An 18,111-nucleotide genomic window follows, 5' to 3' on the forward strand; every position below is an offset into this window, starting at 1 on the left:
AGATCAAAACTCTCTCTGGACAACAAAAGACTAATTTATACTTCTATTTTGAAACCTATCTGGGCGTATAAAATAGAGCTGTGGGGTTCAACCAAACGCTCCAATCTCCATTTTACACGCTCCATTTTATGTCTCCCAACCTGACTATACACACTGACCTTAACATTCCCTTTTATCACCGAAGTTGCTAAAACACGATACAGAAAACTCCACTTCAGCCTGCAATCTCATATAAATCCTCTTGCTCAAAATCTTTCTTCTAGAACTCTTCCTGACAACCCGGACAAGACGTCTTAAAAGTCAGTGGCCTCGTGATCTCCTCTCCAGTGAAGAGAGTGACTAACCATCTATTATTTGGGAGTGTTGCCACTGCGGTAACTTCTCCACTCGTTCCTTATCATTTGTTACTCGGTTATCACTGTTACTTATAGCGCTAACGCGCTGATTGCAGCATAAATAAACTCAAAAATAAAAGTATGATTATTATTATATTATAATATAGAGTAAAGGAAGCAAAGTAAGTAATCGTCTATTTTTTTCTGGCGGTGCGTAATGTCCAACTTCCAAATTGGGAGTCGTAAACCGAGGCGTAAACACCTACTTTACTATTAACTTCTTTTTCATACCAAAAAAATAGCTGCACGCGGGATTCGAACTAAGGATCTCTCAATTACAAATCCACGCTTCATAACCATTACACCAAAACCTTAATCATTTAAGATGTCATGGGAGTACATCCCATAGAGGTGTATGAATAAGCCTTTGCGACTAAAAGGGTCGTCTGTTGTGAACCCTTATTAAATATAGCATCTCTCCCAGTCCAGTTTCCTTAATTGGTTTAAGGAGTTCGAAGAAGGCTCCCGCAGAAAGTAGGAAGACAGTAATTTTGAAGACAGATTGTAATTATCTACCATGAGTTATCAGTTAAAAATAATTATCTGATTTAAAGTCTGAGGAAAAGCAAACACGAAACAATCAAAATATTCAACGACGATAAACTAATAATAATAAGGCGCATAATTCAAAGTATCTTTTTTGAGCATAGAATTAGATTTGGTTTAAATGAAAAGCAAGTAAACCCTTTAGCTTTTCCTATTTAAAGTTAACGAAGTACCAAGGGTTTTCTTAAATGAAAATCTGCAGCTAATAACAAGACATTTCAAACGTTCTAAACCTCGTTTTCAGAATGGTAGCTACTTTATGTAATAGTCTGTTTTCTACCAAATTAAACAGCACAAGTAAAATGAAATCTGCAGCAGCTATTTGTATTATTTAATCTTTAAAAAAAGATGAGAGGATTTCCCTTTTTAGAATGAATAAAATGAAAATTAAGAAATGAAAATCTGTTATAATCAATAACACGATCTATTCTTACGTATTTTCACAACCAGTTTTGGTTTCGGGTCACAAGCGAATATATATATTACGAAATGGCGGTACACATGTAAACCAAAAGTACTAAATAAACAAACTTCTTAACTTTTCCATTAGTTTTCTCACAACAATAACATGAAAATCTTTGAACCAAAATTTTCGTACAATATCCCACAATCAATAGTTTCACTTTATTGGTTCTTGAAGACTAGGAGAGGTTATACGCAAAAGCGTCTGGCAGAAAATTCTTGAAGCTTGAATTAGGGAGATATTTTAAGTATCAGAACTACAAGGAGTCCAAGATAGGCTGCTGAGATCCTGCTCAAAAGTTCCACATTCTAATCTAACCTTGTAGGGCCGACTTTGTACAAAAATTGAAAATTTGGTTGTATACTTCAATCAGATTTGGATTGACGTGGAAAGCTTTTTGGAAATACTCCTAACTATTCATGGACCAACAAAAAAAGGTGCAAAAGTTGAAGACCAATTGTCTGCAATGACTGGAGAACACCCTGCCCAAGGCTGCGAACCATTATTATAACCTCTCAGCACCCTAGTTTGAGGTGTCCTTCTTTTTTCCTTATATCAACAAGTTTTTCTTTCATCGTTTTCCTTTAGGACGGCGCTGGTCAAAACAGTCTGATATCAATCCATCTATTGTCCAGAGACAGTTATTGTCTCATCTTACAACTTCTTTCTATTTGCTCTGGTTCTGGTGTATTCTATATTTGCTCAATAATAATGTAATTGGACGTTTTCCCAAGATGCTGATCTTTCTTCTCTAGCCATCTTGAATGAAAAGAGCATTGTTGGGGAAGGGGACTTTGCGTGATTGCGTAATTAAATTTTATGGACACTTTAAACTTTTCCACAGAGAAATATTCTATCGTCAATTCTAAGGAAAGTCTTAGAACATCTCACTTACTTCATTAGCTCTAAATTAGATTAAAAATGAAAATTAGTTCTAACTAAAATACTAAGACGTATGAGAGAGAAAATGGCTTTCATTGAAAAGTTTTCATCTTTCTTCGTTCACTAAAAATTAGTACTAAGAGATCGACGCGTAATCTTTTTTTTTGAGAAGACTTGATTGGGATTTCACTACTTTACAAAATTGGAGAAACTGTTTCCTGTGTTAGTGTAACGATGTCTGGTGATAACTTAAACTTTTGTTGCTTTATGATATGTGTAAGTTCGCTGCTCAAAAGAGATCGTTCTGAAAAGTTTTTACTGAATAAAATTGAAAATTCACTTCCGTTTACATCTTTCCCAGATAGAATATCCATGCTACGTTACTGATTACATGGCTAATCCATGCCTTGTTCCATAAATATGTAAAAACAAATCAAAAGAATTTAATGCAATTAGGTTATCTATCCACACATCTATACTGGAGCTACATCTCCCATTTGAAACTTGCCTCTTCAATAACCAGCACACCTCTGGTGCGTGTAGAAGGGATAAACTGGGGGCTACCCTAACTAGGTATCCGGTTGTAGTCCTAATTCCCTTTCTGCCAAATACTTCACAGCTCGCGAGTTACGTTAGCTGATCCCATACACTCGGCTGGGACACTTAGCAATGCCCTTTCCTGCGGTTATCTCAAGCCTGCTGTGTACTACAGCCCCTACCTTGGTCGTTGTAACCCTCGTTTGTATGGCCTTCAAGCCGCAACAACACCAACCATACTTCAGATCAGGGGGTGGCCAACTTTTCTGTATTTAAGATCTACTTTTTATCTTAATAGTATGTCCGCGATCGACTTGATGTCATAGGCGTAGTCTAAGGGGTTGAGAAGGGGGTGTGAAATGCATACTATGTTTATACACTGCGTTTCAGTGTAAGGTGCATTCCAGCGAGGTTTGGGTAGATAAGTAAAATATATTATTTTTCAAATCACTTATTAAGTTTTCGAGATATAGGCTCATGAAGAAAATAAATTTCCAGACCCAACTTTTGATAGCAGCATTCCGACACTTTTTTCAAGATAGATTTTTACTAACTTAAAATGCAATTTAATTTTTTTATCAACTGCAATGTATAAATTGTTGCACTATTTGTTCGCTTTGTTAATTTATGACCTTGGCAAATACCCAGAATGCATTAAACTATTACTAGAAAGTTTTGTCTTCTACAATCCACTTCAAATTCCATGGTACAGGAATTCAAACCCAGACATTGCACAGCGATCGACGATCGACCAAAACTGGCCTCGCTATCGACTTGTTGGCCACCTTCTGCTGTAGAGAACTGCAGAGTAGCTAAGTGGGCAAAGCAAAGCTTGCAGGAACTGCACTAGTTCACTTTTAGAGGTTCCTGCATTCTATGAACACATACTGTTACTGTAGCCAAGAAAAACAGATCTACTTTTAGGCTGCTACAGAATTGGCTAAAAATCCATCCACAATCGCTAGAAAACTCACGACATACCAAGAATTCACCAGGTAACTGATGATATAACATTTAGGATTATATTATCAAGGATTCAGTCAAAATAAAACAGCAACTCAGTCTTTACGCCAACTTTTCAACACTTTTACGGTCATCTTCAGGACGTTGTTATGCCAGTTGGTTTTAAGTTTCAGAAAACAGGCAGTTTACAAATTTCAAAGGGGGAAAGCCAAGAGATAAGAGTTTCGAGATTATGCGCAAGGCTGTGCGCAAACTAAGATACAAAGTGTACTTCCGCATTCCAATTTCTGGAAGCCATTGTTCCGTATTCAGAAATCTTAGTGCTTTCACCATTTTCCCGATACAACTCTATTCTAGTAAAGTAAAGTAATCACCTAGTTTTTCAGGTAGGGATTAACGTCCAACTACCAATTAGGTGTCGTGGACGGAGGCGACTAGCAAACATACTTTACTGTAAATTTCTCTTTATTAACCATTAAATAAAATCCAAGGCCTAAAGACCGGGAATCGAACCCAGTACCACAATACGTATTAGCTTCGCAGGTCTCGCCTCTAACCGCTCGGCTACCGTGGCGCCTTATACAACTCTATTCTAAAATACTCAAATTGGCATTCACAACAAAGGAAATGAAATGAACAGATTCCCTACATATATTTCACTGAAAATAGATTAATCTTTTCATTTCAGTAATACAATAACTGTTGTTCCAGAAATTCCACTACAAAAAATATAAATAATAAAACTTCTAACTAATAAAAAGTAGATTATAATCCCCGATAGAGTTGTATCGTGTTTCCGAAAATTGAATTTATCGTTATCTATATCGAGAGTCAAATAATGGAAACAAATAGTATTAACTAAACTTATCGACTTAGCACAGGAAGTGGATCTTCTAATGGAAGGAAATAAACCAATTGGAATGTGCTGGCTATAAAAGTGAGAAGGAAGAGAATCGTATTTCTACCACTTGGCGTGGCTACTAGCCGGAAGCTCTCTCCACAACATTGGAGATTGTCTGCTGTTTTTATTACCTTCTGTTTTCATTAAATGTGGTGTAATTTAATATTTTGTTACGTCCTGTCTCGGAAAGGTGGAATTTAATTTAGTAAATAAGTTTCTTCCGAGAATGTATTTTACGTTTCTTATGAGTGCTTGAAAATGATGCTTATTTTCAGTCACAAAAGCACCTTCGTTACCTAGTCATATTTTTGGTACGAACATGGACCAACCTGAAACTCAAACGTCAGATCTAAAAGAACCGAATTCAGGTTAAAAAAAGGTCACAAAATAGAAGAACAGGTTAATCTTAGTACTTAGTTTTTCTGGGTCTTTCGTTGTAATTTATTTTTTTTTTCTTAGACAGAGAAATCGGTTTAGCGGAAATGCCTTTCGTCATATAAATTTTGTGGTTTCCGGCGATCAAAACTGTAACTTTCTTTTTTGCAACTTTATTACCAATCGCCAACGAATTAACTTAAACGTAGCAGATTAATTGGTAGACTCCACAAGATTTAGGCAACCGCTTCAAATCTTAACTGTTCTACAGGAAACAAATGCCATCTATATACACAACACTGCTTGTTCTCATCAAAGGTTTTATGAACTAGAAACGGAACCCACAGACCATACCAACCACAACCAAATACTGTAAACCCTTACAATCTCCAAAAATCCCCAAAGTAGAGTCAATACTGCTTTCTATCACTCCCAAATCTCCACGCACAGATGTAGAACAGATTCCATAGGACGCTTCCCCTCAAGTTCCTCCCATTAATTTATATCACTTCCAGGAAATTCCTCCTAAGCGGCTAAGATGTCGTTGGCGTCTTGGCCTTTTTGGGCAGCTAATGAAGTTTTGACCATTCCCCAGGTCAACCACAACATATGGAGCCCTGGCCCCATGTGATTTTTATCTGTTCCCCAAAGTCAAATCTGCATTAAAAGGAACACGATTTCAGTCCGTTGAAGCTGTGAAAGAAAAAGCGGCAGGCACCCTTCGGATTTACCCTGTTTCGAACAATGGTAAATCCCGCATGGAGCATTGTAGGGATAGGGGTGGGGTGTATATTGAAGGTGATAATAACTAAATATGTACAAATTTAAAATAAGATGTTTTATAGCAATAGTCTGGTAATTTAATAGCCACACCTCGTAGACCTCCTATTACAATACTATAATCTCTTACTATTAGTAACAGAAGGCACCACCGCGATCGTGCAGATTGTCGATCTTGAATATTCTTTACTTTAAAGCTGTGGTAATAAAATAAGCTTTTGGAAAAAATCAGCTGATTCTGTTTACTGAATCGAATTTTCATTTTTCAGCTCCAACAATTTTCCTCTAAACTTCATATTCTCAAGGCCCACTTGATCAATAACTTTCATTTGAAATAATTTTCAAGGAAAATATTTTTTAAGGCAAGAAAGACAGGTGACGGTAAACATCATTAAGGTGATTTTTGAAAAACTGGAGCAAAGTTTAAGTAAACAGGGATATTTTTAGGTGAATTTCAACCGGATGTGATGATGTTAAAACGGAAAACCAATTTCTTGGGGTTTTTCATATTTTTGAGAAAATTTATTACCTCACAATACAAATATTCAACAAAATAATATTCCTAGCTAAAAAGGGCTCCAGAATATATGATAAAAAGATAAGACATATGTCTAGGCAACTAAGATAGTCACCGTCTCCTGGAAGTTAAATTGTCTCCCTTCCATATGTTTACGTAAAAGGTTGTCAGTAAAAAATGTAGAAGTTGGCAGAAGCAACGCTACTGGACGGGTGCTGGAATCTGTCCGGGTAAGTGTCTAGTGGTATTCCCAGAGCAGAGCACACATCAACTACCTCCGCAAGTAGAACCTGGGTGTAGAGGAAGAGGCGTGCCGAGATGTCAGGCCAATTTCATGCCGCTAGAGTTGGCCAGAATACATAAAAGAAAAAGGGGCTAATTTAGTTGTCGCTGCTAACTTTTATACGCTAGGTTTTACAAAATTTAGAGGGCCTATAATTTATAAAAGTTAAGTAGGGGCTATGTAGGTCAACTTAAAAATAGTATATTTTGTATATTTTTAAGTACAATTAATTCCTGAGTGGGTAGCTGAGTGGTTATAGGCAAGGCCAGCAAAACTAAGATGTAATTGTTGGTTAGTAGGTTCGATTCTCGGACTAGGTCTTGGATTTTATTTAATGTTCAATATGAGAACTTTATAGTAAAGTATGTTTGCTAGTCGCATCCGTCCACGACACCTAATTTGGTAGTTGGATGTAAAGCTCGCCTGAAAAAATAGGCGATTACTTTACTTTCACTATTAACGAACAAACGAACACCAATTGTATCGATTAAGTTACAAATATTTAAAAGAAGATGAAGAAGAAGAAGAAGATAAATTTATTATCCTGGGACTATTGTCCCCTAAGATTAAATACATGTGCAGTTGCAGGCTATATTAGTTTGGCCTAACTTTTAAATATTTATAAACAAAAGTAAGTATAAATTAAAATTAATAAAATAAAAGAATACAATTACAGTTTCGGAGAAAAAAGATAATTGAACACAAGGGATTTAAAGATGGAAAGGGTAGGAGTATGACGGACAGATGAAGGTAAGGAGTTCCACAGAGAGGTAGCGCGTATTAGGAAGGATTTGTCGAAGGATGAAGTACGGAGTGAGGGAATATAGAGATCGGAGGAACGAGATCTAGTATTACGGGAATAGATCGAGGATTTGAACTTGAATATTTAGCTAAAAACAATCCCGACACTTTTTTATTTTTGCCCTCATCAGTGAAATTGACAACTTACCAATAACACTTTCCTCGTGCTCCACAGTATCAGCGGCCAATGTTCGTCGCACTTGTTCCAATTGTTCGCCCGCAGCGTGTCGCCAAACCGAGCCCAACCGTTTGGTCGTTTTACCATAGCGTCCTTTTTTGTTATCGTTATTCTTTGTCCCGTTCTCCTCAGTTGGTGCCGCGGTAAGCTCTTTGTTTCCATTTTTTGTTTCATTTCTGTAAAAGATAAACAAGAAGTTAGATAAGTTTGGGTGAAAGAATTTTTAGTTAGAGAAATTTGAAATAAGAAATTCGCTAGATCAGAAGGCTCTTAGGTAAGAGTTGCTTTATTTCTAGCATTGTTACCGTGGTGAATAGATAAAACATTTAGGTTCTATTTACAAAGAGAAATCTCTCTTTGGATAGACAATATATGGGTAATCTTATTTCATGACAAAGTTTTAGACAAAGCTCGGCTGCTTTTACATTGATCTTATTTCAGATCTCTATCAACCTGTATATTTCTCTCTCTTTGGATAACAAATATCTTTCTTTTTTCTTGCAGTAAATTTGACACGAATGTAGCTTGTAATCTATGTTATTTCAGCTTTAAATTTTGTAATATTTTTCTTTAGTAATAACTCTTCATTAGAGCTGTCATTTCTTAAAAACCTATTGATCAATCAATAAGTAAAACACAAAACGTCACTATTTAGCGGTGGTTACATTGTGTGCTGAAATCGCGAACAAAACTGGGAGTACTTTTGTTCAGTTTAATTGAGCAAGATTGATCCTATAATATCACCCAAAAATATTTCATATTAATGAGATAGTTGATTATTTAAACAATTAAAATTCCAAATGTAATTAAACTCTGCTTGAATGGTCTAACGAGAAAAACCACAGGAAACTGTCTGGTGAAGCAATGTTTCCAGGTAACAGATTTCTTCAAAAATTTTAGATTCTAGGATTTGATTCCTGTTTCAAGGATTTCAATAATGGGCTATAGAGCCAAACCTTTTTAGGTCTTTAAAAGTAAGCTTTCTTAGGGGTTTAAGACCTTCCTCTTTTGGCGGTAAGTCCTTTAAGTTTCAATAGACTCAAATTGCGAAAATGGTGATTACCATACTATCAAACAGGGACCACTATTTCGGCTCCTGTTACAATCTGTGCAATGGCTGAGGAAATAAAATTGTCCTAACCTATGTTTTCTGAGTCTTTTGAACCTTTATAGAAGGACTGATCTGGTTTGAAATTTACGGCTAGGAATTCGGCTGAAACCTCATGATGCGTTCAGAAGCTCGGTATATGGACTTGTGCATCCTAAGTAAATATAAATTCTGTCGATGGAGTGTCTCCCTCGGAACAGAACTTCAGGACACAGAGGGTGGAATCACTCAGTACTTAACAGCCAAATGGCACCCAAGAGGTTTCCAAAATAGGTTTAAATGTAGGCATTCAGGCTAGAAACCTAAACCTTTTTGATACATGTTCTTGACACCATCTTTAATCACAGAGAATTCAGGGAATAACTTGGACACAGCGAGGGAAGCCTACTTCACGCTAAAAGTAACTCGAGAAACTGTTTTTATCTGCAGTCTGCTAAAAAAAAAAAAGAGCATCTCTACAGCCATTCTGCGTGGTAACATTCATTTGGTACAGCCGAAAATTGCCTTCATACATTTATTGTGCGCTTGTTTGCAGGGAAAAACCATAAAGCGGAAAAAGTTGGAATTGTGCCAAAAGGAAATGTGGGGGCGTGGAGGGTAGTTCATGTAGGTCTCTACTTGCCTGACTCCGGCTGTAAACTGGGCCTTCAGCAGCGCTTTCACTGTTTCTATGGCAATTTTTTTGATCCACAAACTATTATACAGAGTTACAAAATACTATTTAATATTTTGGCAAATGGACGCACAGTCACAGCTCCACTGTCAGATTCAAAATGAATTTGTTATGAAGAAAAACAGGAGCTAAAAGAAAAAATAGGTCAAATATTTTCTTTCTTGTTTTACTTTCGCTTCCTCTTTTAGTAACAGGAATACATTCGATAATTTGGAGCAAGAGCTTTTATCGGCAAATGCTTACGTTTCAAATTCTAGTAAGTCCCTCAACTTGTAAATACAAAAGTTTGGTACTTGGTTTAGTTACCAACGTCCCACAAAATACATTGTACTTTTGACAAAATCGATCAACGATTTTTTTGCCCTTTTTGTAAGACAGAGTCGGTGGCCACACTGTTCTCTGAAGAGCTGTTTTGATGTAGTTTCGGTTTAATCGTGAAAAACCTTGTTTAAGATTCAAATGTAACATTTGTTTCAAGCCTTTATCCAGAAAAATTTGTGTTTTCAAACGTTTCTAGGTGAGAGGATAGATTTGAAACACCTCAGAGCTAATTTCATTGTATTATCCGTCTATGCCACCAGCTTAATATTTTTTTGGGGAGGAATTCTGAGTTTAAAAGAAAATTACTTGTCCCGAAAGTGCCAATATTTTGAATAATTTTGTCTCACATAATTTTTTTTTTTTTATTTTCTTATTATTTTTTGTTTTTAAATAAAAATTAATCTGCAATCTCATCTCTCCTCATTAGAAGAGTGGTTCAAGAAATGGGCCATAAAGCTTAATGAAACTAAGTCGCAAAACATCACCTTCACTCTTCGTTGCATTACTCTTCCTCCAGTCTTCTATAGCCTAACACCTCTACCAGCGGTGAATGTTGCCCGCTACCTTGGGCTTTACTTAGACCGAAGACTTTCTTGGAACCCCGACACTAGACTTAAAAGAACAGAACTAAACAGACGCTATCGACTACTTAAAAGACTTTTAGACGATAGATCAAAACTCTCTCTGGACAACAAAAGACTGATTTACACTTCTATTTTGAAACCAATCTGGGCGTATGGAATAGAGCTGTGGGGTTCAACCAAACGCTCCAATCTCTAAAGGATTCAATCGCTACAATCTAAAATACTTCAAACTATAGTAAACGCTCCATTTTATGTCTCCCAACCTGGACTATACACACTGACCTTAACATTCTATTTGTCACCCAAGTTGCTGAAAACACGATACAGAAAACTCCACTTCAGCCTGCAATCTCATATAAATCCTCTAGCTCCAGAATCTTTCTTCTAGAACTCTTCCTGATAATCCGGACAAGACGTCTTAAAAGACATTGGCCTCGTGATCTCCTCTCCAGTGAAGAGAGTGTCTAACCATATAATGTTTTGGAGTGTTACCACTGGGGGTAACTTCTCCACTCGTTACCTTAAGATTTATTACTCTATTGCTCTATTGTATCATTGTTACTTATAGCGCTAACGCGCTGATTGTAGCACAATAAACGCAAAAAAATAAATAAATAAAAATTGTTTAGGGGAAAGTTCCCTAAAACGTTAACGACCATCACATGTCTTTCAAAAAGTGGCTTTACATTATAGTTGACGTTCATTGAAGTCAACATTATAAGTTAAGCTTGAAAATTCAAGCGTTTAGAAAGCCGTGTTAAGAGTTTTGTAACTTTTTTAAAAGTAAGTTTTTTCCCCCGCCCTCCGCATAGATAATGGACTCTTTTAACTTCAAAACCAATCAAGAACTAAAGTTAGTGGTTTAAAGCACCTTTCTTGCCATCTTGTCACAGGTAATTTGCAAACTCTTTCCCAATATGTCATATAAGATTTTTAGTTAAACGAGAAGATTAAATAATACTCGATCTTTCTTTTTACTCTGTTTTTGCTTCAGGAGTTCCTCAATACTGAGGTATTCCACATTGCAATATTTCTTTAATTTCAGCTTCCAACTGGATCCATCCTGGATATCCTCTTTTTCTCAGCCTGAAACCACGGCGGCTTTCTCGGACGCCATCTATCCACTATTCCTGGTTCTCCATTTCTTCTTCTTCCTACCTTTTAACCATTCTTCCATCCTCCAATCTTTTTATATCGCCAAACCATCTAGGTTTCTTTTGCTCCAAGTTCTGCAGCGCACATTCATTTTCTTTCTTATTTCTTTGTTTCTTACTCTTTCAAGTCTTGTGATATTCGTGCTTCAGTAATCAATCTTGGTGATTAGATCCTTATTAAAGGTCCCAATAGAATTTAGAATAAGAAAAACTACTTGTGAAAGACTAAATCTTTAAATTTGAAATTTTAAAGCGATGATAATTCTATGAAAAGATCTTACAAGAAATATTTTACTAAAAATGGAAAACTGAGATACTAATAAAAAACTTCTCTTCTTTTTCACCTCGGAAATGTCCATAGACAGAAAGAATCTTCCAATTACCACAAAATATAAGCTCATTTCCTGTAACAGTACTCCTTTAACTTATTTTACTCTTCTAACATCTTTACTAAAAGCGATAAAAGAAGGCAGTGAAGTTTGGCGGGAAGAGAGAGACCAGAAAACAGGCTGCGAGAAAAATTATATTTAGCAAAATTGCGGAAGTTACAGCTTTATTATTTATTAATTTTTGTGTGAAATCAATAAAGTGAAAGGGAGATTTCCTTAGTTTTATTTCCGGAGTAGAAATGTTTCGTTTTAACAGTTTCATTTAATTAATAATTTGTCTTGTTTCCTTATTTTGTTATTTCCTGTTATTGAATTAGTTCTTGTTGTCTGTTTTATGAAACGGAAGCGTTCATTCTTTAATTGTGTTAAAGTTAAAGTTGATAGTTATCAGCATCCGGTTAACATATTTAGGATTCTTTCAAAATTAAGGTAAATGGCAATTTTACTTCTGAATTACCTCTGTCTGAAGGGGTTATGCAGGGGGAGGTCCTTAGTCCTTTTCTTTTCTCGCTTTTCATTGCGGATATTGAGAGCTTTTTTCGGGAAAATAACGCTCGGGGTATTAACACAGATGGTAAGTCTGATGTTATCTTACTTTTGTAAGCAGACGATATGGTTATTCAGAGTGATTCTCACATTGATTTAAACAAAAAATTAGATATTTTAAAGAACTACTGTGTTTTGAATGGCTTAAAAGTAAATAATGAACAGTCAAAAAAATTGTAATTTTTCACAAGGGAAGACTGAGGGCTGAAAGGTATAAGTTTGTTTATGATGATATGATGCTAGGATACTGTAGATAACTTTGTCTATTTGGGCGTGCAATTCAACCAATCTTCTTTGTTCTTAGAGACTGCCAGGTCAGCAATTGGCAAGGTAAATATCGCTGCCGGATCAGTTATAAATATCTTAACAAAATCAAAATGTGATAGTTGGGTCTCGAGATTGAGGGTATTTAATGCTATTGCTCGAAGTGTATTGTTGTATGGGGCTCAAGTCTGGAGTCTAAGATACGTCGATTTGTTGTAGAGGGCGCATCTGAACTTTCATAAGCGATTGTTCCAATTATCTCGAAACACCCCCGATTATATTATTAGAACTGAATTCGGTATAACTCATGTTTTGCTGCAAGGTTGGATTAAAAATATATTATCTTTGGAAAGCACAAGATTGCCGTGGATCTGAATTTTGGAGTTGAGTACTGCTCCTGTGAAATATAACTGGTTTCTTCAGTTGAGAGTTTTGTTGAGCAAATATGGTGTTTCTTTTGCTGGAGAGATTGTGACAAAACTTCAAACTAATTTGCTCCAGTTGGACAGGCAATCGCTTGAATATTCCCGTTTTAGTGATATTTATAATAGCCTACCACTCTTGGCTGGGGTACCTTAAAAGTATATTAATATTAGACAACCCTTTAGGGTAATTAGGTTAAAAGGCGATTTTAAGTAATTGTTCTCCCTCAACATATGAGATATCCTAGATCTGGGTGCAGAATCAGATTAGAAAGTTTAATGCTTCAAATAGAATGCCCTATTTTTTTAAAAATATACTTTTTACTTTATAAATCTTTTTTATGTTACTTTTCTTTTAAAATAACAGAAAAATAAAAGAAATTCATTTCCCCACCACCATAGGGCTGTTTTTCCAAAGAATTATCAACACAATAAAAAACTTTTCAAATTCCTTTTGAATACAAAAAAAAAAAGAAACAAAATAAATAAAGATAAAATATCTCGTTTTATTTCCAAATCAAGCAAAAATTCTATGCATAACAACAATTACCTTCCAGGGGAAATAGGACTTTGAATCGATACTTAGTTACCAGCAACGGTACTGTGTGGGACACTTTAGAAAGAATGCTGATGTTTACAATCTCCCTTTTATGGTAGGTAATACACGAATATACATATATCACTGGAGATAAGATCATTGCTCTAAAGCGAAGCGAACATTGTTCTACAAACATACAATTCTATACTTTCTCATATTCAAATATTTAATTAACTCTAATTAGCATATCATTATTCCTGCAGAAAATGTTTTACTATTTCTTACTCCTCTCATGTGAAAGTATTTTGCTCGTATATTGTGGGTATAAACTCCGAGTTCGAAAAATGGTTTTTTGGTTGTGCTGTGTCTCTCTGAATCGCTCCCTCACAATAAACTATTTCTTTCTTTCCCTTCTGTTAGAATAACTAAACTCCAAAACTATTTCTGGCAGTTGAAATTTTGTAATCTCTTTAAAGTGTCTGTCTCTCCAAAAGTGAAATTTGTTGTCGCTATTCTGGAAGTACTTAAAAACTAAAAGTACCACTTCATTAATCGATTTTTTTCAAGTTATTTTTTTGTAACAATATCTTTTAAACTATTTCTATTTGGAATAAAACTATAATACTGAATTCAGACTTAAACTAAGAGAACTTATTATTGTAATTGAATCCCTTCGCTTGGTGGGGGCGGACAATATTCAGCGCCAGAGAAAACTTCCAAACTAAGACTAGACTGACTTAGCAGAAGACTTGCATGCTCATAAAATGTGGATTTTTTCGAGTATTACCGAGTTAGGTCGTTCACTGCATGTTCATCAAAACAGGGTATCGTACGATGTACTAAACGTGTTGGTGCTACCAAATGAAAACTCTATTTAGAAAATAATCTTCTTCTTCTTTGTCTTAGCTCTTATGCCTTTCAGCGTCGAACTTTAGATAGATAGCTTAGGCTTTCAACCATCGGACGAACTCTTCTACTATCTGTCAATTCTTCTCTTCTATTATCTGACAATTTTCGGATAGATGACCTTGTCTGACCTCGTTTTTGTGTCAATCGTTCCATGTAACCCAAATAGCCCAATCTTGGCCTGCGGCCTTCAGATTTGGCCTCCATCAAGCACCTAACCTTCTCCTCTCCGCTTCTCCGGCAGACGTCAACTGCCGATTTTCCAACTCGGTTACGAAGGATTGAATCTCTAAGACGCTCCTTATTGATTCATTTCTAATTTTATCACGCTTAGTTTTTTTCTTTGACCCGGCTGAGAAATCTCATTTCGGCAGCTGTAACCCGGGGCTTGCATGCTTATCCAGCAATAGTCCACGATTCTGCTCCATACTGAAGAAGACGTAAGTTTGTTTGAATTTTGTGAGGAGAATGACCTTATTATAGGAAATACTAGAAAATAATTTGAGCTAAAAATCAACAAAATCTCCAAAACACCCTAAATTTACCCCTTAAAGCACCAATTCCGCTCAATCGACTATCTACAAACTTGAGAATACTTCTTACATACTTAATTCCAATTAATGTTAAATAGATAATAACCCAAAATGGCATTTTACAGGAATGTTTACCCAAAACTCCTTTAAGCAGCACTTTGAAAGAGAATGTTTCCAATGAAAGTCAAAAAGTGCCAAGAGTATTCGAAGATTCAAGAAATATCTTGGCAACCATTTACCAGAACTTAACCAAGAACAACTTAGTCTGAGACCCACAGCGGCCGGAAATGTAAATGTCAAAATTTGAACTATCGGCGATTTCCCGTTTTTAAGTTATGCTGCTCACACACAAACACTAATTAGTAAAAAACACTTTTTAATTTGATTTGCGGGCGATAAATTTGTGTCAGAAGTGATAACAGTATTTAAACGGAATAACATTTGAACGTTCCATGTATTTATTCTATGACAGATTAAATACAGAAATAATCTAAATATAATAACCCATGGGTTACATATAACCCATCACGAGCACTATTACAATGCAGAATTTTGGTTAAAATAGATTTTGATTTCATTCAAGTTAAATCATGTAGAACATATTTTGTGTTCAAACCTAAGTGATGGGACGGACAATCAGTTAGTGATAGTATATCGAATTGAGATTGGGCAACATATCGAGTTATTGTTTTACATAGGGTAACATGGGATACATCCAATCTAATGTGCATATTGTTCGTACAAGGGTGGTGCAAGCTAACTTGATCATCAGTAAGTAATCACTCGGCTACAAACTATGCCACCGATGATATTAGAGATGGAACGGATATCCATATTATATGTGTAACCTGGTTATTGTACTCCCCATACACCTAACCCTCTTGAACACGACCTGTTATAGTTTGCTTTGCCGTTCATTGATCGAACCAAATTATCTATTAATTACTTTAAAGGCAAGAGACAGTGGCGTTCCTACGGGGCAAGGTATCTTAGGAACATCCTTGGCTAGGTCAAATAAGGAGAGCCCAGCCGTTGTTCACTAAGTTAGTTCCGAGTTGGGTTGAGAGAACACGACTTTAAGGTTTAATCCAGTCGACTTCCCGAGGGACACCATGGAAGATAGTGATATGGAAACTTCCAGCACATTAACTTCCATATTTATGGAATGCGGAGCCGCAAATGATTATATATTTATTTGCATTCACGTTTTTATTGGAGGCCCACAAATAAACTATCAAAGTACGGGCATGATCAGAATGAGTCTATATGCTTGTAACCGCTGTCAACGCGCGAATTAGCATTTAACGTTCTACCTAAAAGAAAAATATCCTACAAGTACTGACGCATTAAGGCGTAGACTTGGAAATCGAAATCGGTACCAAGCTTAGCGGAATTTTTTTTTTCCCCATCTTTTATTGCAATTTACCACTGCAACAGCTGTTGCAACAAGCAAATATGGTGAAAGAGAAAAGAAATAGAAGAAAATCATGAGTGGAGAAGGCACCCAGTGGTGTCACTCCAATAACGTGCTTAAGATAAGAGAAGATCACGAGGCCATCTTCTCTTCAATCTCCTTAGAGGATTACCTGGTAAGGTGAAGGAAGATAGGTGTTCTATGAGAGAGGGTTAGGATGAGCTGCTGTAGAGGAATGAAATTTGAAGAAACGAGTGTCAGTAAGATCTGTAATGAAAGGGATTTTGAGGTCATTATGGATAGTGAGGTTAGATACATAGAACGGAGCGTTAAGAAGTTTTCGAAGAATTTTTGACTGTAATGTCCGGGATACGTAGAGAGTTGGGACATTCATTGATCCCCATACTTCGATGCCGTATGACCAAATAGATCGCAGTAACAGTAGATATGAGTCTTTGTTATGTAGGTTAAGTTTCGAACGTTTGACAAGTAGTCTGGCGAGAATTCTGTAGCGTTGGTTCATTTCTTGTCTTTTCAGTCTAGTATGGGGATTCCATGTCAACCGTTTGTCTAGGTGCAGTCCAAGGTAGCGTACTTTGTCCACAGTTGGTATAGGAGTTTGGTTCAAGATGACAGGAGGTAGGATTTTCCGTCTGAAAAATTAACTCCTTAAAAATTGACATCTTATCTAATGCGCTGTTCTTATAGTTCAACTAGGGCGGCCCCTTAAGGCCTATGCCCCTTTGGATCTATTGTGGCTTAGTTAACATACATTTTAATTATTTAAAAATCATCTAGTTTGATCTTGTATAGATCTTAGATTTCTTGTATAGATCTTACAGCTAGATGTAATGATCGGCAAAGAATTGACCCTCAGTAACTTGGTTTTGACTTTAATTACAATATCTTCCCACTGCCTTAAGCGACATGGGATGCCAAATAGAATTTGTAAGTTTAAAGCTCTAATTAAAGTGCTGTAATAAAGGGGAAAAAACATCTAAACGTAGAAACGTTTGGAGATATTGTCAAAGTACATTTTGTTGAAGTATTTCAATAATCTTTAGAAATAAACTTCTGTTATTGTTACAAAATCAAATTAGCCTAGACTAGTTTACCTCTACAGTTACCATAGTTAACTACTCTACAGTTACCATAGTTAACTACTCTACAGTTACCATAGTTACCTACTCTACAGTTACCATAGTTACCTACTCTACAGTTACCATAGTTTCATTTAAAACAAAAAAAACTATAAACCATTTTAAAAATTCAGTTGTTTTCATTTAATCAAATGTTTTCAAAACACAATGCAAAGTTTTTGTTTGAATTTAGCTGAAACTTTCTCCAATAATTGTAATGAAGTTATCTATCTGCTGAAATAGAAAGTTACCTTTAACTAGCTGAAACAATCGACAATGAAACAATAATAATTGTGTGTTTCAGTTAGCAAGAGGATAGCAAGGGACCAAACTTATACTTAATTGATTTGAAATTTTGTATTTATTTAGCGCTTTCTATTGTTTAGTTGATAATATTGTAACTAGTGTAATTTCTGGATATGATGAGGCGAATCGCAGATAATATGAAATTATATTGTTAAGTCCCTGTTAAGAATATTAATTTTTTCTTATGGTCGTC

At 35.9% G+C, this 18,111-nt stretch overlaps 1 protein-coding gene across 4 annotated transcripts in view; it reads right to left on the reverse strand.

Moving 5' to 3' along the window:
* The window catches only part of LOC141460304 (uncharacterized), a 762,362-nt gene that overhangs the window by 258,560 nt on the left and 485,691 nt on the right, over positions 1-18,111 (reverse strand). For all 4 annotated transcript variants that reach the window (XM_074140196.1, XM_074140195.1, XM_074140193.1 and 1 more), the window contains one exon: positions 7,592-7,797. In XM_074140196.1, the coding sequence (XP_073996297.1) occupies positions 7,592-7,797 (206 nt within the window). The remainder of the gene's footprint in view (positions 1-7,591; positions 7,798-18,111) is intronic.

Source organism: Rhodnius prolixus, unplaced genomic scaffold, assembly GCF_049639745.1.
Source record: "Rhodnius prolixus isolate KJV_2025 unplaced genomic scaffold, Rpr scaffold_6, whole genome shotgun sequence".
Classification (NCBI taxonomy): Eukaryota; Metazoa; Arthropoda; class Insecta; order Hemiptera; family Reduviidae; genus Rhodnius; species Rhodnius prolixus.